The sequence below is a fragment of the Neovison vison genome, chromosome 1, assembly GCF_020171115.1.
Source record: "Neovison vison isolate M4711 chromosome 1, ASM_NN_V1, whole genome shotgun sequence".
NCBI classification, from domain to species: domain Eukaryota; kingdom Metazoa; phylum Chordata; class Mammalia; order Carnivora; family Mustelidae; genus Neogale; species Neogale vison.
The window spans coordinates 84506897-84532116 of NC_058091.1; the positions used below are offsets into that span (position 1 = coordinate 84506897).

General features: G+C 52.6%; 1 protein-coding gene across 1 annotated transcript in view; it reads right to left on the reverse strand.

Moving 5' to 3' along the window:
- Positions 1–627: 627 nt before the first annotated feature.
- The window catches only part of MDGA1 (MAM domain containing glycosylphosphatidylinositol anchor 1), a 57206-nt gene continuing 32613 nt past the window's right edge, over positions 628–25220 (reverse strand). Inside the window, exons 3-17 of the mRNA XM_044250362.1 lie at positions 22823–22997; positions 20911–21107; positions 19970–20102; positions 19453–19722; positions 16404–16733; positions 13737–14033; positions 12580–12864; positions 10741–10892; positions 9678–9855; positions 9399–9422; positions 7993–8145; positions 7353–7487; positions 2833–2963; positions 2534–2642; positions 628–1836 (exon numbers count right to left, since the gene is read on the reverse strand). Coding sequence (XP_044106297.1) covers positions 1745–1836; positions 2534–2642; positions 2833–2963; positions 7353–7487; positions 7993–8145; positions 9399–9422; positions 9678–9855; positions 10741–10892; positions 12580–12864; positions 13737–14033; positions 16404–16733; positions 19453–19722; positions 19970–20102; positions 20911–21107; positions 22823–22997 — 2661 coding nt within the window. The 3' untranslated portion in view covers positions 628–1744. The remainder of the gene's footprint in view (positions 1837–2533; positions 2643–2832; positions 2964–7352; positions 7488–7992; positions 8146–9398; positions 9423–9677; positions 9856–10740; positions 10893–12579; positions 12865–13736; positions 14034–16403; positions 16734–19452; positions 19723–19969; positions 20103–20910; positions 21108–22822; positions 22998–25220) is intronic.

Here is a 25220-nt window from a genome sequence, read left to right on the forward strand (position 1 = left end):
CCTCTTGGCACTGCCTGGCTCCCTTTGCTGGGCAGCTGTCCCCTCTGAATGCTCCTATAACATGGGCCACCCAAGGTGCTTGCATTTCAGCAGGGTTGTCTGTAAGCTCTTTGTCGTCCTTGGGGGATGAAAGGTGGGGCAGTAGCAGGCGGCTCTGGCTACAGAGTGGGCTGGTACTACTCTGCAGTAGGCTACAGAGTGCTACAGCACTGGCAGACATCCGTGTCCCTCGTGAAGGGGAACATGCATGCTGACATCCACAGGTGCGCACTGAGCCAGGGGTTAGGCCCAGCCTCACAAACAAATATGTGTAATTGCACGTGCAGACTCACGTTGGCACCCACTCCTGCCCAGAGAGGTATCCATAGTGCTACACAGACACAGACAGGCAGGCGCGCGCGCGCACACACACACACACACACAGCCCCATGGACACGTGCCTGGAGACTCCTCCTGGAAGGGGCTGGGCCTCCTCTCTCCCACGGATGGTGGGGTGGGATCTCAGGGGTGACATAGAGAAGGAGAGGGCTAGATTCCACTGTGCCCATCTAGGCTCCCAACCCAGAACCCGTGGATAGAGAGCCTTTTCACAGTTCCAGACGTGAGCTTAGCTCCAGGCAGCACAGAGGCCAGCCACTGCCCCGCTCCCTGCCCCAGTTCTGCAAACCCCTCCTTCACTGCCCCTGGGCAGGGAAGGGCCAGTGCTTTGCAGTGGAGGGGGAGGAGGGTACCCCCTTTACACACATCCTCCTATCCAGCACACCCCTTCATGCCAAGTATAGAAGAAATGAAGTCTCCACTCTACTCCCAAATGCCATGAGAGCACGAATTCGCAAAAACAGGCCTTCTTCTCTAATCCTCTCAAAGTCAAGCCTCACCCCGGGGAATGTCTGGCCACCACCACCACCCCACCCCCACTCCTTTGAGAGGCAGGTGGGTGCTAAGGTTAGGCCTGCTGACCAAGGTGGGGATTGTGCTCTCGGGAATCCAGTTCCTTATGGGTGGGGTGGGGTTAGATGGGGCAGAAGGAAGGTATCAGTCTTCAGACTGCCCAGGCCCAAAACCCTGTGCTGGGTCCCTTCAAAGGGGGTGCAGTGCGGGGAGGATATGACATCCAAGAACAGGTCAAGGGATCAAGGTGACCTGGGGTCTCCACCTTCCAGCCCTTGCCCTGAAAACAGAGGGCATGCAGCAGGTGTCTGGCCTCCCTTGCACTGCCCGCTGGAGCTCACCAGGTACCCCCTGGCCTCCTGTGACCCTGGCCTCCTCCATCCCGGGGAGTCCCAGAGTCCAGCCAAGGTGGGCTCCTGAGTCGGTTCCCCTTCTGGCTCCGTTCTGGTAAAGCCAATGGTCTGAGGAATGAGGGAAGGTCAGAAACACACCACAGGTGCAGCCAGGACAAGGCCCACGTGGCGCCGAGGTCCCTGGGGTGGCGGACACCATTCTGGCGAGTCCCTTGTCTCCGCAGAAAAGAAGGTGCTGGCAGGTCAGATAGAAACTTGTGCTTTAATATATCTCTGTGTGTGTGTGTGAGTGAGTGTATGCGTGTGTCGAACGACTGTCTCCAGGGCCTCAGCGCGGGGCCTCTGTCCTTGTTTTCTGCTCATCCTCGAAGCCAGTGCAGGCCCCCTCCCTGGCAGGCCGGCCCTGCCCCTGGGCACCCCGGCTGGCGGGGGTCAGTCTTTGGTACGATGCGGACACTTTGGTGTGCCGGGGGCGGGGTGGGGGGGCCACGCAGCTCTCATCATCTCTGCAATGCCAAGAGGAAGATGACCATGGGCCCCCAGAGCTGTGGGTGGGGCTGGCGGGGGGCTCCACTGCCCGGCATCACCACCACTGTGACAAGAGAAAGAAGGGACACAGGCCAGGGCTCCGGTCAGCTCGGCAGGCCAGGGACTAGCAAGCTGCACCCTCTCTCTGGGACACCTAAAGGGGGACACTGCCCTCACTGCACATAGACACGCTTGTAAGCGCAGATGTGAGGTTGGGTGGTGTGGGGGATAACTTAAGCCTTCCGGGACCTTGCTCTGCAGCTCACTAAGTCATGGAGCAATTCACCTGACCTCCGTGGGCCTGTTTCCTCCTCTATAAAATAAGTCTAACCATCAGTGCCACCCCAGGAACTCTTGTCCTCATGACCTGAGATTACACATATATGGGGTTTTACACCCTGACTGGTGCGTGGTAATCACTCAATAAATTCCTGTGGGGCACAGGTTTACATCTAGACCCCCCCCCACCCACACACATACACAGACATACCCCGAGGCAGGCACAGGAGGCATCTAGGTACTGTGATAACTTGGTAAGTTCACAGGAGGGCACAGTTTAGTCTTCTCATTGCCCTACAAATGCCCCAAAACCTGAGCCAAATGTCCCACCCAAACACACCAGCATCTGTTCATGCAGTCACGGACACCCAGTCCCATCACCCAGTCGCTCTGAATCGCCATTCAGCCCTGACACCTACAGGTGCCTACCCACAGAGCCCGCCCTCCCAGATTTGGGTCCTCCCTCCCTCCCCATCTTGCACCTTTATTGGGATCCATCTGCTTCCGGGGACACTCTCCCTTCTTCAGTGTGACGTCATCTATGGCGATATCCCCCAGGTAGCCAGAGCCTCGAACCCCCTCAAAAATAATCTGGGGTGGGATCAGAGAGCAGAGAGCAAGGATTAAGGGGTTCTGCCAGAGAAAACCCCTAACCCCTTCCCCTCAGTCCACTGGAAGCCCCCATACCTCCCAAGTTTCTCCCCAGCTCCTGGGAGGAAACCCGAGTCTTCCTCAGTGTTCCCTGGCCAGACCACCGGCCTGAAGGCTGGGAGAGCCTCACCTGGAAGGGCCCGCTGGGGTTGATGGGCACGTGCGCCTGCTGCCACACGTTGCCCTTATTGCCACTAAGAGACCAGGCGTGTGTGTCCAGGGCCCCTTTGTTCCGGGACCGCACCAAGAGGTTGAGGGAGCCTATGGTGGGGATAAAGAGAGGGGAGCAGTGAGGATCTGGACGAGGCCCCCCTCCCCCGCCACTGCTGCAACACTAGCCCAGAATGGTTCACATCCCATTATACCCCGGCTCACAACACAGGAACAGGACAGAGAGGACTGCAGCAGGCTTCAATTCATCAGGAAGCCTTGCAGATTTTCCTTTATTCCTTCCTTTCCTTTCTATTCAGCTAATCCCCCCACCCCAAACACACACACACACACTCCTTCTTCCTCTGGAGTGGAGCTGTCCCACGCAGTGGGGCCCAGGACTGAGCACAGAGCAGGATTCCCAAAGCACACAAGGCACACCCCAGGCATGGGATGATTTTTTCTAGAGGCACAGGAATGGACTTTAAAAATTTTGATACTTAGAGATATGTTTTGAGAAATGAATAAAGCAAGTCCTTCAAACTCACGATTTCTCTAATATTCACACTTTGGACAAAGCCAAGAAAATGAGAGGGAGTTGCTTTAAAGAGAGAGGTTTGTATCTGTGCTACACAGCCACAGTAAACAGAGAGGAAGTGAAACGTTAAGGGCATGTGCCTGTGAGTACTGAGCTCCTGTGCCCACAGCCACAGGGGCCTGGAATTCTGGAGGTGCTGGGGACCTTGGAAAAGGGGGAGGGGATCGTGACTTGGCAAAGAGCACCCAGGCAACGTCATGCCCCTTTCCAGCTCTTCCAGCCTACCTCCAGTCCCCAGTGATGGGAAGGATCTGGCTCAGAGGGAAGGGGAATCAATCTTAGCGCCCGGTGGCTGGCATTTCCATGGCACTGCCCAGAGACAAAGCCACACCATCTGTGACACCAGATAGACAGACCCCCGCTGGGGAAGAGCCACCAAATGTTACCTGCCTGAGATGAAAGGAGTTGGCCAGAAAGACACAAGGTCTGGGGACAGCTGGTGCTGTCCAGCTGCCAGGTGGGCTAGGAGGGGAGGGGGAAGGAGGGAACGGGACAGCAAGAAACACAGACTTCCCCAGAGGCAGAGTAGGCCTGGGTGGGGACCCTCACCACCAGATGGGCCCATCAGAGGACTGCAGCCAGCCAGAGTGGGCCAGAAGGTGCCACATAGACTTCAACAGACCCCAGCCCCAATACCTTTCAGGATCCTCACCGAGAGACCCTTCTCTCTTCCCCCTCTTGGAGCTCTTCCCCCTTCCTATCCCCCTCAATTCCCGTATCTTTTCTGCCTCCTCCACCACCCTGCCCCAAGGCCACTAATGGGGAACCTCTCTCTTCACTGCTTGAGCAAAAATTGAATTTCAACCCCCTTTCCTGAGGAGCCCATCAGCTCTATGGTCTCCCCTGCTCAGGACATTCCTGACCACCTTTCACAGCCTCAGCCAGGGCCCAAGACATGCAGCCTCCCTTAAGGGTGGGCCTGCTCACTACTGTCTTCCCTGCCTCCCTTGCCATCTGCAAAGCCAGAGGAAACTCCATGCTGGAGTCTGGACAGACAGACTCCAGCTCTCCCACCTCTGGGCTTTTGCTCAGCCTCTTCCCACTGCTGGAGACTCCCTCCCCTACTAGATTGCCCTGGCCAAATCCTTCCTGTGACTTGAGGCCTCTCTGAAATGCCATTTCCCCCCAAGAAGTCTTCCTAGGCTTGAGTTGGGAGTCCCCTGTGCTTCCCTAGGAATCCTGAATCCTTCTACTTCAGTGATCCAGGCCCAGACCAGTGTCTGCTCTCTGGTGTGACAGAGCCATCCACATCTTCTCCTCCCATTGGGCTCTTTGAGGGAAGGTCTGCAGCCAATTGCAACAGGTTCTCAATAATTAAATGCTGAATAAAGAACTCTTTACCATGGTCCTCACAACTGAAAGAGGACTTTCAGAGAACCTCATGGTTAGAACCTTAGACCTCCCTATCATTCATTTGCTCAACTAGCTGAGCCAGGCACTGTTATGTGCCAGGCACTGTTCTAGACATAAGAGATATGTCAGTGAATAAGGCGAGGACCCCGCCCTCCTGGAGTTTAACTTCTACTGGTGATAAGCTTTATAAAGCCAATAATGCAGGGAAAGGAATAAAGAGGTATTGAGGTGGGGATGTCAAGGGACTTCAGAGAAGTCCCTTGAATGAGGGGAGGGGAAGAATGTTCCAGGCCAAGGAACATCATGAGCAAAGTCCTCTTTGGCTGGAATCTGCCTCAAGTATTTCAAGGAAAGCAAGGAGACCAGTGTTCTCTCGAGCTGAGTGGGAGCCAAGGGAAAGGTGGTAGAAGATGAGGTCAGACATGAAAAAGTGCTCCATATCACTCGGCATCAAGGAAATACAAATCAAAACCACAATGAGATATCACCTCACACCAGTCAGAATGGCTAAAATCAACAAGTCAGGAAATGACAGATGCTGGCGAGGATGCGGAGAAAGGGGAACCCTCCTACACTGTTGGTGGGAATGCAAGCTGGTGCAACCACTCTGGAAAACAGCATGGAGGTTCCTCAAAATGTTGAAAATAGAACTGCCCTATGACCCAGCAATTGCACTACTGGGTATTTACCCTAAAGATACAAACGTAGTAATCCAAAGGGGCACGTGCACCCGAATGTTTATAGCAGCAATGTCCACAATAGCCAAACTATGGAAAGAACCTAGATGTCCATCAACAGATGAATGGATAAAGAAGATGTGGTATATATACACAATGGAATACTATGCAGCCATCAAAAGAAAAGAAATCTTGCCATTTGCGACAACATGGATGGAACTAGAGTGTATCATGCTTAGCGAAATAAGTCAAGCGGAGAAAGACAACTATCATATGATCTCCCTGATATGAGGAAGTAGTGATGCAACATGGGGGCTTAAGTGGGTAGGAGAAGAATCCATGAAACAAGATGGGATAGGGAGGGAGACAAACCATAAGTGACTCTTAATCTCACGAAACAAACTGTGGGTTGCTGGGGGGAGGGGGGTTGGGAGAAGGGGGGTAGGATTATGGACATTGGGGAGGGTATGTGCTTTTGGGTAAATTGGAAGGGGTGGTGAACCATGAGAGACTATGGACTCTGAAAAACAATCTGAGGGGTTTGAAGTGGCGGAGGGGTGGGAGGTTGGGGTACCAGGTGGTAGGTATTATAGAAGGCACTGTTTGCATGGAGCACTGGGTGTGGTGAAAAAATAATGAATACTGTTTTTCTGAAAATAAATAAATTGGAAAAAAAAAAAGAAGAAGATGAGGTCAGAGAAGGAGGCAGGGGCCAGATCAGATCTGGGAGGCCTAGAGGAGATGGTGATGAAAGGGGCAGAGCAGAGGAGTCACGTGACATGGGACAGGGGGCTCCCTCCACAGCATCCCTACTAGAAAGCCCTCCTGTCCAGATCTGATGTTTACGGGGTCTTCCTTGGGTTGAATTCAAATCTTCCGCTGGCTTCTATATACATAAAAAGTTTCTGGAATCCTGTCCCTAAATCTAGCGCATTGATGGCCTTTGGGGAAGGGCTCTAGGTAGCAGGAAGACTGGGATGGGAAGGGGACTCTCATTATAAGCCCTTTGGACATTCTGACCCATACAGAATACATGGTCTGTCCCGTAAAGAAGTAAACAAACAAATAAATGAAAATTTTAAAAGTCTGTCACTTCCTCAGCAGAGTTGTCCATAACCAAGCCTCCAGCGTTGGTCTCTGTTATCAGCTGTTTGGCCCCTGTCCTGTTGTGGGCATGTGTCACAGTGGTCACTCAGTCGTATCCGGTTTAATTAGACATCTGTCTCCCACTTGACCGAAGGTGCCAGGAGCATGGGAAACTCCTCTCCCTGTTTGTTGCATCACCCGATGCCTGTCTCAAGAAGTGACAGCTGAATGATGGCCTCATTGATTGAGGTGGCTTCCCAGAAGGCAGATGCCCACCCAGCCTTGGGAAAAGGGACTGCCCCTCACTGGTTACAGAGTGGCACCCCCCCCAACCTTGAGCTTAGGGCTTGGGGGAGTCAGACAACTCAGGTTGCTGTGTTAACCCCGGGGAAAATGCTGAACCTCTCTGATTTACATAGTAACACCTCCCTCACCTGGTGTTTGTGAGAGGTAATGGGACTACAGATGCAGAGCCCCCAGGATATCACCAGGCACCTGACAGGTGCTCAATACCAGCACCCTCTTAGCTGTTTTCGCCATCTCCTCCAAGGCTTCCATCTTGTCCTGCTGGAACCATTTTGTTTGCAGACTCAGGAAAACCTCGAATGAGCAGGCTCTGGCTTCCTCCCTTGCCCAGATTCTGCCTACACCCCCTCCAAGGATTTGTGATTTAGCCAAGCTGAGGAAGCCCAGGCCTCATATGGGCCCGTGCCAGCCTCCCGTGGATTCCATCTCTCCTCCCCACCCCAACAACCCTTGGGCAGATGACCTGGTCCCCCGACTCACCGATGTGCTTCCCGTACATGTGGTAGAAAAAGGAGACGCAGTAGAACTTAGCACTGGCATTGTACAAGGGACTCACCAAACGGGCTCGGTCCCCCAGCTCCCGGGGCCTTGATGTCTCGATGAACATGTAGTAGCCTGTTGGGGAGGGGGGGGATGCACCAACAGCCTCCTCCTCACCCCAACCAGCCGCTAACCATCTGATCCTTTCACTGCCTGAGCTTCCTCTGACCCCAGGTGCCTCACCCATCCACCGCGTCCTCCCTGCCTCACCGAAGAGCATAGGAGTCTAGGCTAGGAGTTCCGAACCCTATTGCAGTTTCTCTTCTTCTGGGTCCCTATGAAGACAGAGTTGTGTCTCCCCATCAAATTAGAGCTCTCTAAGAGCAGGGCTGTGGCTCCCTTCAGACTGGGGCTCCCTGAGGGCAGGGCTGTGTCTCCTCCCTCAGACTGGGGCTTGCTGAGGCAGAGTTGCGTCTTCCCCCTCAGAATGGGGCTCCCTGAGGGCAAGGCTGTGTCTCCCCCTCAGACTGGGGCTCCCTGAGGACAGGATTGTGTCCCCGCCTTTGGACTGGGATTCCCTGGTGCTACACACATACACCCCCCCCCAAAAAAACTGTCCTGCAGCAGTCCATGTCCTCACCCTCAGGGGTGCCACTGATGTCAGTGGGGGGACCAGTGTTGGGGGAGCGCTTGGGATTCTGGGTGAGGGCATTCTGCCGTGTCCAGTCAAAGTTGTCTGTCAGGTCCTGGGTGTAGCCACAGATCTTCTCATCTTCAAAGTGGCAGGTGTTGTCTGCATTGGGCCAAGGGTGGGGAGGAGACAAAGAAGGTCAGGCTCCTCAGGCCACCTGGCCCAGCTTCGCCCTCCCTGATCACCCTGAGGCAGGTGTTGTGCACCAAAGCCATGGGCCTAGGATAGGATCTCAGGGCTTGAGAAACCAGGCAACGGGGCCTCTGACAAATTTGTTCCCCAGAACAGGATTTCCTAACCTTTGTATACCACAGACCTCTGCTATCTAGTGATGTCTAAGGACTCCATCTCAGAATAATAATTTTAGATGCACACAATGAAATACAGAGGGTCACAAAGGAAATCACTTAAATTGAGTATAGCTGTCAAAATATTTTAAAAAACATGTTTGTGATATGATAATCAGTGGGCTTCTTTTTTATCTAATTAAAACAAGATCTAGCGTTAGCTCTAATAACTGTGGTGGTTTCAAAGTCCCGATGGATGTAAATGATATTCAGAAAGGGCCACAACAACTTTAAGGTGCCGTGCAAACCTCGGCTTTGTCCTGATGACAGGGTCACAGGTAGTGATTACACTACCCTGGCTTGTTGTCTGAAGTCGTCACTAAAGATGTTAAACTTCTGCCAGAATTTAAGGGAAGATAAAGAAGTAACTGTATGCCCTTCCACGTTCCACGTTCATGGATGCCCTGAATTCTATACACAGATCCTGTGGGTGGGGTGGGGGGCTTCATGGATCTCAGATTGAGGACCCCTGCTGCAGAGAATGGGGGATATGGATTAGTCTGGTCTCTCTGTTTTCCTTCTTGGGACAGTGATTCTAGGGATAGGATCAGGATGCTGATTGAGGACGAGAGGCCTTGAGTTACAGATGTCCCCCACCTGTACCCCCCACTTTTTTTTTTAAGATTTTATTTATTTATTTGACAGAGAGAGATCACAAGTAGGCAGAGAGGCAGGCCAGAGAGAGAGAGAGAGAGGAGGAAGCAGGCTCCCCGCGGAGCAGAGAGCCCGATGCGGGACTCGATCCCAGGACCCTGAGATCATGACCTGAGCCGAAGGCAGTGGCTTAACCCACTGAGCCACCCAGGTGCCCCGCCCCCCACTTTTAAGCCCCAGAATGAATCTTGGATGCACTTGTCTCCAAGCCCAGCCCTGTTCCCTTTGGCTTCTCCTTCCAGCTGCTGGCCTCCACCCCCATTTTCTCTCTGGGTATCTGCCAGGGTCCTCTCCACCCACCAAGGGAGTCTTTGTGTCCCCAAAGGGAGGGGAAGTGGGAGGGAGGTTTCTCACCTGACAGGTTGGGAGAGTTGATGGCTGGGAAAGCAAGCAGGAAAACCAAGTCAGAACTGAGGTATGGGACTGTATAGAGGGTGCCCAGGCTTGGGACCAGGGGACAGGGTTCCTGAAACCAGGACTGGAGGCCAGAGGGGCCTACCCTGCAGTGACAAAGTAGGACACTGCACAGCGGGGAGCTCCAAGCTCTGGAACCATGTGGAGAGGCTGGAAGGGGATCCCCTGGGGAAAAGAGGAGCCCACCCTTCCCACCCCACCACCACCACTACCACCTACGCTCTGTGTAGTGAATGATGCGGGAGGCCATGTCCCCAGCCCCGAAGGTGGTATAGGGTGTGAGGCGGACCTCATAGCTGTGGGGCACACGGAGGTCAGTCAGGATGTACTCCAGCAGCTGCCCCTTCTCTACGCGCCGCACTGGGATGGCCTTCACCATGGCGTTGTGCTGATTCAGCTGCAGATACAGGGTGTTTCCAGATGCCCAGATGGCCACACCCTCCACCACAGCACCGGCCCAGGCCCTGGTGTGACTTGGAGGGTGCGGTGGGGGGCAGGGGCAGGGAGCAGAAAGAATAAAAAGGAGGAAACCAGACCCTCAGTTTCCCCATCTGTGAGAGAGGGCAATCACTCCTACCGCACCTCCCTCCTCAGCCCATCTGAATAACACAGGATAGCAACTCGTATTGAACAATAAACGTGTGCTGGGCTCTGTTCAAGGTGATTTGCCATTAGTAACACACTCAATCCTCAAAATTCTAGTCTTCTGAGGCGGAACGTTATAATGACTCCCATTTTACAGATAAAGAAACTGAGGCCAAATAGATGCGGTTTGCCCTAGCTCACACAGAGCAGGATTCTAGCCTAGGCGGTCTGCCCCAGAGCCACACTTTCACCCTCCACACCTACTGCCCCTTGGGCGGAAGAACCACATGGAATTAAACTTGACACAAGAACAGCATAGCCCACTGTTGCATTCTAGAGACCCTGTGGAGAAAACTGCCTCCCTCCCCACCCTAAGCTCCTGACTCACAAGTAGATTCTGTGTTTTGTGAGCAGAGCTAGCTCTGCCCCCTTTCTTCTGTATGAACCCAGCAGACCCAGCCCAGTTTTCAGGGCAGGGCTCGGAGCATGGGGCCAGAGAGGGTCCCTAAAACCTTCCAGCTTCTGCTGCTGTGTCCAGAAAACTTTCTCTCTGGCTCTAAAGTGTGGTCTGCAAGGGGGTCAGATGTGTCCAAGCCCCGCCTCCAACTACTTCTCATGGTTTGATGGACATTCCCAGGGTCAGCCTGCCCCTCCTCACGCCCCCACCCCCACCCCGGCCCTATCCCCCTTGGCCCACCTGGCGGACACTGAGTCTGTAGTTGAGCAGGGGGTCCACAGCATCAGGCTCCCTCTGGGTCCACTGCAGCACATAGGAGTAGTTCTTGGACAGCTTGTGGCTGCGGGTGGGGTTGGGGGTGTCGAAGTAAAACTCCGGGCTGTAGGCTTTGGCTGAGAGGGTGGGGAGGGGGCATGGGGCCGTGAAGGGTGGGGGATGGGGAGAGACACAGAGAGAGGAGGCGCGGGAGAGGGAGACAGAGAAAGATGGCAGGAAACAGGGACAAGGGTATATGGAGACAAAGAGAAAGGGAACATAATGAAGAGAGGAGATGGTGGGAGAGGAGGATATTGGAGGAGTGTGAGGGAAAGTGTGAGGTGGAGAAAAGGGGGATTGGGAATTCCAAGATGTGGTATTAGTGAGAACAGAGAGGGAAAGGCCAAGGAAAAAACCAGAGAAAAGAGAAATTTGGGAAGACACAGAGGAGGGACATTAGGGAGGGAAAGAGGATGGGGGAAAAGACGCAAAGAAGGGTCAAGGATATTGAGGTGGAAGGAAGAGAGAAGGACAGAGAGAGAAAAAAGATGGGGAGACAGGGGAAGTGTGGGAGAACAGGGGAGAGGGGAAGGAGGTGGGAAATGTCATAGGGGCCTCTGGCTGGCAGGGCTGGGGGGGGCGGCGGCTTGGGGGGGGTGGCGGCTGGGGAGTGACCTGTGGTCCTGGCCCCCTGTTTTTGACTGAAGAGATGCAAACAAGACCTAAAGGGGCACCCGGTTAGTTGGGGGCTGCTGGGAGAGCTGGGGATGCAGAAGGGGACAGGCACACCTGGGGTTCTCCTCCAGGGGCGCTGCAACCAGCTCTGAGAAGGAACCAGCTCTCCCTCAACGAAGAGAAAGGGGGTCAGAAACTCCTTTGGCCTCTATACGTTCCCCTCAGCCCTCACCATGACCTCCGACCCTTTCTGACTCACCTATGCCTGCCTGCAGCCCCAAACAGCCCACCCAGGAATGACTTGAGATATGGGCTGACAGGGATTTCTGGGCACCAAGGGGCCCGAACCTCGGGGGTGACAGCTCAGGAAATGTGTGCTGGCTGGCCCAGAACCACGCACGACGTTCCAGAGAAGCTGTTGAGTCGTCTTCTCTCCTCTTAGCTACAGCTCAGGCCCCTCACATGGGGCCTGCAGTTAGGAAAAGATGGGGTCTTCCGTCCGCAGCCACTGCGGCCAAGGACTAAGTAGGAGGGGCTTGAAATGTGAGGTCTGGAGTGGGGCGATGCCCGGGGCTTGAGTGGGCAGGTTTAAGCCTCGTGTGGGCGGGCCTGGACCGCACCTGCCCCCAAGAAAGAAGGAAACGGAAAGCTGGGATTGGACGAGCCTTGAAGGGAGCCTATGCCTCGCAGCTGGGGCCCAGGCGCGGCGTGGATGAGTCTTTAAAGGGAAGGGCCCATACCTGGCGCTCGCGGGTCTAGAAGAGCGAAGCCTAACCCCGGGGAAGTAGGGACTTGAAAGAGGCAGGGCCGTCCGAGGCCAAGGGGAAGGACGCTAAGCTAAAACAGGCGGGGTTTAGGGCACGTATAAGCGGCCCTTGAGAAGAGAAGGTCCTATACCTGGAGGGGCTGTGAGTGAATTGCTACAGCCTGTCTAGAGGGGACCTAAAAGACGTCACAGTTTGGTGCGGGCGGCATGGGCGGGGTTTAGACCTGGCGTGGGCGGGTCTTGGAAAGGCAGAGGCCTAAACCTAGTGAAGGCGGGCTGGAAAGGGGCGGGGCCCAGGCAGGGCGTGGGCGGGGCTGGAGTTGGGGCGGAGCCTAGCCCCAGGTGGACGCGATTGGGTGGGGCGGGACCCACGGGACGCTCACCCGAGACCTGAAAGAGGCAGGTAGCAGAGCCCACGTCGTTCGAGATGCTGCATTCGTAGCTGCCGCTGCTGTCGCGAGTGACGGCGTCGAGGCGCAGTTCAGAGTGGTCGGGGGCCTCGGCGGCGACGGGGACAGCAGGCGGCGAAGGCAGGAGCTGCCCTTTGAAGCGCCACACTGCCGAGGCGATACGCTGGGGGCTGCCCCGCAGTAGCGAGCAGCGCAGCAGCACGGGCCGGCCCAGCGCTTGGCGCACATCCTGGGAGCTGGGCTCCACCTCCGGCGGGACTGGGGGCGGGGGCGGCGGTCAGCGGGGCCGGATGGGGCTTGAGGAGCGGCCCGATCGGAGGCAACGCACTCGACCCTGCTCCCGCACCCCCCAGCCTGGAGGGATCTCAGAGCGATACACATTCGTAACATAGACAGTAGCGGTGCTCCTACCTCCCTGACCTGCCCATACCCACCCCCTCCCGGCCAGTTCCTCCAGCCATGCTTCCCAGACTGGGCCTCTAGTCTTGCCTCGAATCCTTCCCTCACACTCCTCTCCCCGCCCCTCCCCCACGTAGTGAAAAGCTGCACAACGTCGGGGTTTAGAGCAAGATCCCCAGAGCTAGATAGTAGGTTCAAATCCCAGCCCAGCTTCAAACTAGCTGGTAGGGCCTTAGGCAAGTTACTTATCCTGTGACTTGGTTTCTCTATTTGTAAAAGTAAGGGAATAATAGAGTCTATTTATAGGGCTGTGAAGGGTTAAATGAGTTCATGCTCTTAGAATGCTCTTAAAATGTTCTTAGAACAGTGCTTGGCAAGAGCTGAATGAGGTTTGTTAACTCTCATCCTTACCTTACACTATCATCCTTACACTATCAGTTCCCTTGAAGGTCTTTCAAACTCCCATTTCTACCTGTCAAAATCAGTTATTTCTTTGCTCACTGGGTCCCTAGGAATGAAGATGGGGGCGGGAAAGTGGAAACGTTGACAAGGGCCACAGACCTCCCATATTAGAACACGGGGTAGGGGGTGGCAGGGTTTTAGGCATATCAGCAGTACGTGGAGGGGATTGGTTGGACTGGAGGGTATAAAGGGGTGAAGAAGGGGCAGGTCAGCCCGTGAACCGGGAGGGACAGCTCAGAAGGTAGTCCAGGTGGGGCGATGAGACTCACACTGCACGTTCAGCTGCACCTGGGCCTCGCGGGGGCGCACGTTGAAACCATTATACCGAGCCGTCTGGCAGCGGTAGGTCCCACTCATGTCGCGGCTCACGTGCTCCAGCCGCAGCTTCCCGTCCGGGGTCTCCTCCAGTGGCAGCCCCGAGGGCAGCAGCGCAGCCTCCTTGTCCACGCGGGACCAGAGCACCGGCGGCCGCGGCTTGCCTCGAACCTCGCACTGCAGCTCAGCGGGCGAGCCCTCCCGCACTGTGACCACGGCCCTTCCCTTGGGCACGCTGATGGTGGGAGGCACTGCGGTGGGGAGGCCGGCAGGAGCAGAGTTAGAGCTCCCGCTAGCCTCTGCTTTTGGGCTTCTGATTTCCTCCCCCTAGGTCTTAGCCTCTCTTCCCCATCCCAGATGTCCCAAAGATCCCTCAGTATCTCCAAAACACAACACACCGCCCCCAGTTCTCTCCACCTCAGGGTCTCCCAACTCAGAAAGAGATTCTGAAGCCTATTCCGTCTTTCCCTTTAGCCCAACAAAAGGGGGTTCCACCTTTTAAACAGCTCTACCCACTGACCTCTTCCTTCAACCCCCTCTCTCCTGCCCACTGGCCCCAATCTAGTTAGAGCTTCCATTTGTCTTCTGGCATGTTATCACAGATGCCTAGTCTGTCCTCCAACATGCTTACCCTTTCTTCCAAAGTCAGAGAATATCTGGAGTTTGGCAGGGCGCTCAGCCAGAAGAACCATTAAGTCTCCCAGCCTGTGTTAGGTCTAGCTGTGGCCACATGACTAAATTCTGGCCAATGGGATGTGACAGAAAATGAGGGTCCTCAAACGGAAAGACTGTGCCCCTCTTCTCCTCCTGCCTATGGGCTGGAATGCAGATTGATGGCTGCAGCTGGACCTGCCATTGTGGAAAAGGGGGCCCACACTAGGGATAACGGAATAGCGAGACAAGATGGAGCCCGGGGCCCTGAGGACTCGGAGCAGCCGAGCCATTATTCCAGCCTGGACCACTCACTTTTATGAGGAAATGAAATACGTATCTAGCTCATTTAAGCCGCTAGTATAATTTTGGGATTTTCTGCTACACACAGCCAAACCCAATCCAACCCAACACATTGCCCAACTGGAGGGTCTTTTAAAGACTTCCATGGGTCCCATCCTACATCCCATCAAACAAATTAAAATGTCCTACACCAAATATAAATTGTAAATAACCCTACAAGGCAAGCTGAGGTCCGGCTCTCTAGTTAGGATCATTCATACTCTTGTAAACATTTATACATGTATTGGCTTTAATTGTACAGTTCTCTCTTTGTATTTTGGAGCCAATTAATTTGTTTTTCCAGGTCTAAATTATTTCCACAGGCCCTTAAATAGCTTCCATGCCCCAGGCATCAGGCTAATGAGCCAAATGGAGGAAATGGCCCTGCGCCCGTGGATTTCCCTTTTTCTAAAACGTCCCAGCTCCCAACCCTTCTGTGCCCCCACAGGCCAAAGGGCTGTCTCCTTCCTTTGAGGCTGCACTGCCCTCAGCTTAAAGCTCCAGAACCTTGGCTCTGTCAATAAGACCCTTGTGCTCCAGCCTCTGCTGCTCCCCAGCCTCATCTTCTCTCTCCCATCCTGTATCCCAGCTATGGGATCCACTTGTAAGGGACACGCTCCCTGGATGTGAGGGCTTTTCCCTGTGAAAGAGTCAGGATGGAAGGGGCCTCCGAGGCCATCGGGTTCACTATCTCACAGAGGGGAAACTGAGGCCCAGAGAGTTAAAGAGACTTAGTCAAAGTCAGCCAGCATCTTGGTGTAAAGGTCTAGGGACTGGAGATGAGATTCTAGAGACTCTCTCCAAAATCATCTGCTCCAAACTCCTGTCATTCTGTAAACCCTTCAGGGGTGGCTCTAAAGTCAAACTGTCTGGGTTCAAATCCCAGCTACACTACTTATTGTTTGTTAACTTAGGTGAGGTTCTTAAACTCCCTGAGCCTGTTTCTTCATCTCTAAAAACTGATGATGAACTACCCCCATAAGTTAAACCATGAAGGTGAATGAGATAAATATGAAATCATCAGAACACAGAGTAAACACTCAATAAATGTTAGTCATTATTTCATTGTTGTTATTTATTATTTTTTGAATAAAGACCCAAATCCCTGCATTATGTGGTACCTGCTGACCCGTCCACTCTCTTCCATCTCATGCCATTCTCCCAGCTGCACTTTGGTCCCCACACTTACTTCCCTCAGGGCCTTTGCACATGCTGCTTCTGTGGCCTCCCTTTTTCTTTCACCCTCCCTTGTTCTCTTTTGCCTAGCAAAGTCCTACCCCTCCCTCAGATCTCAGATCAAACATTCTATCTTAGGAAACTTTCCTGACTTGTGTATCACAGTTTGCAGTGATATATTTATTTGTGAGACTATCAGAAAAATGTTTGCCTTCCTGCTTCGTTTAATGCCAGCAGAACTCATTTTGCCCACCATTCTACCCAGAGCCTAGGACAATGCCTGGCATACAACAGGTGCTTAATAAATGTGTGCAGAACACAGAGTCAGCACAATCATGTTCCCCTCACTCTGATCTCCTTTCTCCAAACTACTGTGCCCACTTTCCCTCTGTGGGCCTCTCCAGCTCCCTCCCCTGCCCAACACACACACCCATGCCGTCTCAGCTGCCCACCTGTCTCAGAGGAGATGTTGACCTCGACGCTGAGGTCAGGCACGGGTGCCCCTGGGAAGGAAGCCACGCACAGGTAGGTGCCATAGTCGCTGAAGTGCAGGTCAATGAGCTCTAGGCTGCTCGTGACCGCAGGCAACTCAGGGTCATTTCGGGTCACCAGCAGCCTCTTGGACATGCGTGCCGGCTTGCCGTTCTTGAACCACTGGTAGGTCACCTTCTCCTGGGGTACCGCATCCACGTGGCATGACAGCTTCAGGTCCTGTCCCAGCTGTATGTTCTCACTCTCTTTGATCACATCTGGGGTGATCTGGAATGTAGCGTTCTTCATGGCTATGGGCAGAAGGGGAGGGAGAGGTGGCTGGGGCTGGCCCAGAGCCAAGGGTCTATGTCCCACCCCCATTCAGACCTGGCTTCTCTCCTTGAACTGCCAGAGTTTGGAGGCTCCAACCCCACACAACCACCACCACCTCCAAGAGAAATCACCGCTTTGCTTGGAAATGGTCCTGCTTGCTCAGATGCATTTTTAAAAATTCAAAACAGCTGGCTGTAGAAAAGTAGGTTTATTAATTGTCATAGATGCTCTTGACTAAACATGAGAGATACCGTTCCAAGCCCTTGACGTGGTTTTACTCATCTCGCCCATCCCACAGTCTTGCAGTGAGGCACTCTGCTGTCCCCATTTTGCAAAGGAGAGAACTGAGACCCAGACGGTTTAAGTCACTTGCCCAAAGAAATAGCCAACCTTGAATTCAGACTCGGCCCGCACTCTTAAAACCTGCACTGCTTTATTTTTATTCTTGTTTTAAACCGTGAATATGCAAAGTACAAATTTTGGAAAGAGGTACCAGAATGTAATAGCATTTCTATCTAGAGAGTGGGGCTGAGGGGAAATTTTAATTTGCACATTTTTATCCTTTTGTACTGTTTGCTTCTGCAGCAACAAGTATGTGCAATTTTTATAATAAAAGCCTAATACAATCACTTTACATGAAATTACATAAAACACAGAGTTTAGGGGAAAAGGGTTTAGCCTCTTTGAAAAATCTGAATGCTGTCGGACGTAGCCAAGAGTTAGAATTCTTCTCCTTCTTTTTAAGTAGGCTCCACATCCAACGTGAAGTCCAAAGCAGGGCTTGAACTCCTGACCCTGAGATCAAGACCTGAGCTGAGATCAAGAGTTGGACACTGGGGGCACCTGGGTGGCTCAGTGGGTTAAAGCCTCTGCCTTCGGCCCAGGTCATGATCCCAGGGTCCTGGGATCGAGCCCCACATTGGGCTCTCTGCTCAGCGGGGAGCCTGCTTCCCTTCCTCTCTGCCTGCCTCTTTGCCTACTTGTGATCTCTGTCTGTCAAATAAATAAATAAAAATCTGAAAAAAAAAAAAAAAAGAGTTGGACACTGAATTGACTGAGCCTCCCCAGGCGGCCCTAGACAGAATTCTCAGTAGTGGGTGCTAATTCGACAGGTCTCTGGTACAATAGCCAAGAACTAGGACTGGGCTGGGCAAAGAAGGCTGTGTGTCACCCTAAGAGGGGACCATAAGTATGTGATATAAACTTCAATCTCCAGGTTTTAAAGGCCAAATGGAATTAGGTGGTAAAGAATATCTGACAGGAAAAAAAGATCAAAGAAAAAAGTAGCTATCAGCAACAATCTGGCTACTGTCTTTCTTGCTCTGATTAAGTAAAAAGTCACCCAGAGCTAGCTTCTTCTTGTGAGAAGAGTCAGAAAAGAGAATAGTTGGAAGGGGAAGAACAAAAAGGAGAGACCATTTCAGCAGAAGACTTTCCCCTGGATTTGACCAAAGCTATACTTTATTTTTCAAGGGTTAAAGAGCTGCAAAAAAGCCTGGATCTTTAAAATCTTCAAATAAATAAGCAACAAACAAACAACAACCTAAAGTTACTTCTAAGTCAGAAAAATTTCAAGTTTTCTCTTTTGGGGCGCCTGGCTGGCTCAGTCAGTAGAGTGTGTGACTCTTGGTCTCAGGGTCGTGAGTTCGAGCCCCATGTTGGGTGCAAAGATTACTTAAATAAATAAAACTTAAAAAAAAAAAGCTTTCTCCTTCAAGCCCAGTAGCAAAATCAAGATCACACTGAGAAGCGAATGAGGCTGAGGTTTAATAGGGAGGGTGTTTATACTTCTTTAATTGTGCCCCAAGTTTTGTATCATTTTTACATTTAGTAATTACCTTCAGACTCACTGACACGCTTTGCGAATAAAGATTTGCATATGGGGTATGTGCAAATTATGTTATTTTCATTTTAATTCTGTGAAAAATGTAAAAACCATTGTATGGGAAGAGTCAGGAAATTTCTCTTAAAGGCTGGAATGTCCACATTTAGCTTTTGGCAGCCTCCGTTTCCCAATCTAAGAAAAATGTAGGCAATCAGGATGCCTGGGTGGCTCAGTCAGTTAAGCATCTGCCTTTGGCTCAGGTCATGATCCAGAGTCCTGGGATCAAGTCCTGCACTGGGCTCCCTGCTGTATGGGGAGACTGCGTCTTCTTCCTCTGCCTCTCTCTCTCTCTCTCTCATGAATAAATAAAAAGTATTTTTTTAAAAAAGTGAGTAATCTGGGGTGCCTGAGTGGCTCAGTGGGTTAAAGCCTCTGCCTTCGGCTCGGGTCATAATCCTAGGGTCCTGGGATCGAGCCCCGCATCATGCTCTCTACTCAGCGGGGAGCCTGCTTCCTCCTCTCTCTTTCTGCCTGCCTCTCTGCCTACTTGTGATCTCTGAGTGTCAAATAGATTTAAAAAAAAAAAAGGTGAGTAATCAATACCAGCCCTTCCCACTTCTTCCATTGTTGAGATGACATTTGGAAATGTACATCACAAATAAAACTTTATACAAATTGTAGTCCTGCTGCCAGCAGACAGACATCAGAATTGCAGGGAAATCAAAGTGCGTGGAACACAGCCCCTCAGCAAACCTCATCTACCAAAAGGAAGCAGACAAGCCCCTTTCCCAGTTCCCCAGTGGTTTCTGGAGGGCAGCCCCCCACCCCCATCTGCCACCCGAGTCCCCTCCCGCCCCTTCAGACCCACGTACATCGCACCAGCAGGTTGACCGTCTTCTTGGCAGGGTTGCCCACATTGTTGGTGGCTGTGCAGTTGTAGTAGCCAGAGTCCCGGGCCTGCACTGAAGGGATGCTGAGGGTGCCACTCTGGGCCACAGCGCCCAGGGGCAGCGGGCCCGGCCCATGGGACCACTGCAGCTGGGGTAAGGGATCACCGCCTGTCAGCAGACACTGTACGGTCACATTCTCCCCCGGGTTTACCACCAGAGTTTCATTCACAGACAGCTTCAGGGCTGGTGGTGCTATGAGGACAAGGAGGTGGGGTCTTAGGGGACTGTGAGGCAGCTCTGAGGGAGCTGAGGGGGAGGAGAACCCATGGGCTTGGGGAAGGCCTGAAGGAAGACTGGGGAGAAGGCAGGGAGCAGGCAGAGGGGAGGAAGGGAGATGCTCGTGGTGCGGTGCCTAGAGTCCTGTGTGGGGCGGGGCACTGTCTCCTAGCTGGGAAGTCAGCCCGGGTGGGCGAGGGGGTCGGGCAGGGAAGTCCTGTACCCGTGGTGTTGGTGAGCCGGAAGGTGATGGCCTTGTCCGGGATGCCACACACGTTGCGTACAGACACCTGGCAGGTGTAGCTGGCGTAGTCCTGGGGCCGCAGGTTCTTCAGCTTCAGGACCTTGGTCTCCCCCTAGGTAGCAGCAGCGCACTGGGGTAAGGGGCCTGCTTGGGTCCCAGGGATCCCACACACATTCACCCAGCACCATAGGCAGAAGCTAAATTCCTCCTTTAATTCCCATCTTTCCAACCTCCACAGTTTATCCTTAGGGAGCCGCAGCCTGGGGTGGATGCTGCCCACTCCGTACCGTGAGCTTCTCTGCATCTGATGCTGTCCTGGGACACACTGGCCAGGACCAAGGCCTCAATTCTCTCCCTCTGGGAAATGGGGGGTAAGGAAGGACTCCTGTTCTGTCTTACAACCTATGCAAACATGGGACTGGCCCCCAGGCCATGTCCACATGTCGAGCCTTGCCACCTGGGATAGCAACCTCAGAAAGCCTCCCCTAGTAGCTTCCTCACCACCTCCCAGGACTGCAGGGGTCCTGTGGGAAGTGCAGTCATCTCTCTGCCCCCAGCTACCACTGCACCTGCCCGAGTTCCCAATACTCTGCCAGCCAGAAGACTGGGGCATTACGTGTCTGCTCCTGGTTGGGGGGGGGTGCCTTTCCTAACTAGCCATGACCCTGGAGGACATGTTGCCTCGGGGATTCTCCTGTCCTCCCTGACCTTTCTGCCCTGATTTCATTTGGCTCAGGATATCTGAAGCCCAATCAGAATGCATGCCTCTGACATCAGAACAGAATAACTGGAGTCAGGGCAGTCCCTGGAACTCGGGATCATGAGACCTCAGTTTTCGCATCCCCCTCCCCTGTAGGGTGCAGAAGGAAGAGTGTGGGGCGAGCCATGAGGAGACCAGGCTGGCTACTGTCCATCCTGACCTGGGTGTAGAGGGGCTCATAGATGTCGACCCCATTGTCCTGGCTGTGAGACAGGGTGTCAGAGCCCCGCTTCCAGATGAAGCGGGCAGGCGGGTTGGAGTTGACAGTACAGCGCAGGAACACCGTCTTCTCCTGGTAGAAGTTGCCTCGAACATCGCTCACTGTCTGGTGCACCGTCAGCACGGGCTCATCCAGGTCTGCAAGGATACCACGCCAGGGGGGTCAGGGCTGGCTGACCCAAAGGTAGGGGGCTGGGTTTTCTGGCAGCCCCATAGGAAAGCTAAGCTACTCTCAAGGGAAGCTTCCAGAGAGCCAGATGGTCTCCCAACCCATTAGAGGCAGGGGAATAGACTTAACAGCTTCCCAGCTGTCCCTGCCCCCGGCCCTGCATGGGGGTGTCTTTCTTCACCTTCCTGTCATGGGATGGAGGAAGCAGCTGCAGACTAGAAATCAGGACACTGGTTCAGATCCTGGGTTAGCTGCTAATTTGCAGTGTGACCTGCCTAAGTCCCTTCTCTCTCTGGGCTTGTTTCCTCACTGGTAAATTGGACTAGGGTGGTGGTTCTCACCTTTGTTTGCATGACAGAATCACATGGATACTTTTCTTTTCAATACCACTGCCTGGCTTAGCTCATTGATGGTGTCAGAAGTCAGAAGAATGATTGCCTCTAAGGAGATTATTGACTGGGAGGGAACATGAGGGAATTTTCTGGGGTCCTGGAAATGCTCTTGAACTGGATGGTGTTTACACATGCATAGACATAAAAACTCATTGAACTGTACATTTGAGGTTAGTGTACTCTATTGGATGTAGGTTAATCCTCAATTAAAAAAAAAAAGTTTAAGAAAAGATCCCAATGTCTGGGCCCCATACCCAATTACATCAGAATCTCTGGAAGTGGAACCAAGGCATCAGTAGTTTCTTATAAAGACCCCCAGACATTCTAATGGACAGCTAGCATTGTGAACCAAAGGTACCCACATTACACAGCCTAACATCCTATGACAACTGTCCCATCATTCTGTCCTCACACAGCCCACTTGGACAGAAGTCATAACAAAGGCCAGGGGTGGAGGTAGGGCACGAATGACATCCAGGCCATGCCTGCCAGTCCCTTCCAGCACAAATAAATCAAGAAATGACCCTTACCCCCAGGGTTTGGCAGGACTTTGGGTGACTGATAGAGGACAGAAGGGTCCAAGATTCCATTGCTCACCACTTGGGGATCTCACTTTGGCGGGGAGGGGCACAGAGCATATCTAATGGGTAGGCTCATTGAAGACATTAAGATGGCACAAGACAGGTCCCTTGGCTTGCCCCTGGGGCTTCAGGGTAACTAGAGTTAGCCTGGGCTAGCACAGAGGCAGGTGGCAAGCAGTGAAATAGCCTCTTGGGGTTAAGGGGTATCTCTATGGCAGGCAGGTAGGGACTAGGGGCTTCCCTTTCAACCAGCAGTCAGGACTAAGGGGTGCTTGGTCCTGTAAGTGGTACGGGCAGGGAAGTTTCAGAGCTGCCCCTGGGGCCAAAGCAGAGACATGACGTACTGTGAGAAGGGCAATCAAGAGAACCTTTGCGGGTGAACAAGTCAAGAGAACCTTTGCGGGTGAACAAGTCACAACTCCCTGTGCCCCCGCCCCCCTCATAACCTCATAATCTGTGAAAATCGTCTAATCCAACCTGTCCCACCCTCCCTGAACACTTGAGAGGGCTGCTGCAGGGTTTGTATGGATTATGGGGGACGCGTGTTAAGGGTATAGGGTGAGACACACCATAGGAACAGCAGGTAATGCCCCTTTGGGCCGGGAGTCTCTATTGTGCTCTTCCACGAGAGGTCGCTTCGCCAGCCTCCTTTCTACCCACCTCCTCCAGCCCAGCCTGAGCATCCTGGGGGCACCACCAGCCCCAACTCACACTGCACGTCCACGCGGATAGATTTGATCGCAGGCACGCCCACGCCATTCTCGGCCTTGCAGTAGTAGCGGCCGCCCTGTGTGCGCGCAATGCGCTCGATGCGCAGCGTCTCATTGAACACCGACGTCTCCTGGAACTTGTCCGAGGCGCTGCCAGCCGTCTTGGTCCAGCGCACCTGGGTCCACGGGGAAGGGCAGAGTAGCCACGGCAGTGAGGGGTTGGGCAGGGAGGATGGGGCGTCTCCCTCCTACCCCATTGTTTTTCCTGAGTACCCATGGAGCACCCCCACTCCCCAAAACTAACCCCCCCCCAGGGGAATACAGGATGGGGTAGGATGCCTTGGGAAGGAATCTGGGGAATCTAGGGTCAGAGGGAGGGAGCTTTAAAGAAGGAAGTATAGCGCAGTGGTTAAGAGGCAAGTTGGATCGGCCAAAATTACCCTCCCCTTTCCCCCTTGCCCTCCTTTCCTCATGGGGAAAATGGAAAATATTACCCCCACCTAGGGTTCCTGAAAGGACTAAATGTGCCTTAGTGTCCATAAGACTAAGAATTTTCTAAAATTTTTGGTGGCCCTGGGTAGGTTACTCCTCTCTCAACTTCAGAGTTTTCATCTGCAGGAGAGGCCTATGGGGTAGCCAGCCTTCAAGATGGTGGCCAGTGATCCCGGTCTCTAGTTCTTTTTTCTGGGGTGCTCTCCCACTTTGTACGAGGGATGGGCTGTATGACTCCTATAACACAGTTGGCCTGATGGTATGTCACTGCCAAGATCAGGTTATGAAGGACTATGATTTGTCTTGAGGAAAGCCATCTGGCTTGCCATGAGCAGCCCACTGGAGGGAGGAGGGGTCCACCAGGGAAGAAGGGAAACATCAGGTCAACAGCCACAAGAAGTAGACTACAAGCGGGTCCTCTCATCCCAGTCAGTTCTCAAATGGCTGCAACTTCCTCAGAGACCATGAGCCAGAACCAGCCAGCTAAGCCGCTCCTGGATTCTGGTCCAATAGGAATGGTGAGGCAACAAGCATTTGTTGTTCTGAGCCCCTGAGTTTGAGAGCATTTGCTACACAGCAGTAGATAACTATAACTATTACACAGCATAATTTACGCTTTGCAGAGGTTTAGAAACAAGCGTAATGCACCTAAGTGTAGCCCCCGGTATATATTCATCACTCAATGAATTTCCCTTATTATTAACATTGCTGTAGATTGTGGCAAACTAGCAAGGATCACACAAGACACTGGAGCAACTACTCAGAGTAGCAGGGGTTTAAGAAAAATTGATCAATTCCAGGTCATTAAATCTTAAGAATTGGAGAGTAGGGTAAAGAAGCTTCCAACTTAAATTTGGGGAGGATTGCTTATTACTGAGACAGGGCAAAGCCCCTGATCTCAGTGAAGAGGGCAGGCCATAGGCCATAAAAACAATAAGGTTGAGGAGAAGCAGGTGAAGGGCAACTTTCTCATGCAGGATATGGCCACTGCAGGGTTTGTACTTTTCTTCAATTCTACAAAATTCTCAGCCTTTATCTCTTTAGATGTTGCCTTCTCACAGTTTTCTCTAGTCTGTCCTAAGTTTATGTTGTACCTTGTCATTCTAGCCTCCATGTCTCCCAACTTCCTTTTCATATTTTCCATCTCTTGATCTTCTCCAGACTGCACTGTAGTTGATTTCCTCAGATCTATTCATCCAATTCACTAATTTTCTCTTTAGCTATCTCTATGGTATTGAGCCCAAATTTTTCAAAGGACCATATTGTTTTTATTTCTAGGATTTCTACTTGGTTTTCGCCCTCATATCTAACTAATCATAATCAGGTTGTATAATCTTTCATTATCTCTTTAAACCCTTCAAACATGTTTATTTTCAAGATCCTTTCAGATGACTCTGATTTGTCTGTTTCCTCAGATGTGAATTGTTCAATTCTTCAAGTCTCTGGACTGGCCCTCCTGGCCCTGTATTTCTAAATATTGTTTTAAAATTTTACTCCACGGGCTTGTATTCCATGGGAGTTTTCTCCACAGAAGTTCCATGTGGGCCCTCACAGGCCTGTGTTGGGTGTTGCTTTATGGTTGCCTATGCCCAAGACCCATGGGTTCACAGGTTCCAGCTAGTTTTTATATTAGTTTCTTAGCTTTGGTGTCCTCACCACTTGGACGGTGGACACAGACAGCCCAAGGGGTGTGCTCCTATACAGACGACATTTTGTACACACGTCCAGAAGCAGACTCTGCTCTCTGCCATCACTCTGGGCTGTGGGACAGAGACTTCTGGGCCCCATTCACAGGGGGTGCCCTTGTCAAGCTTCCTGCTTTAGGTAGAGAGTCCATGTGTAGCTTCCAGCCACAGATGAACCTGTGGCCTCAACTCATAGTCCCTGTGCATCTATTCATGCTACTA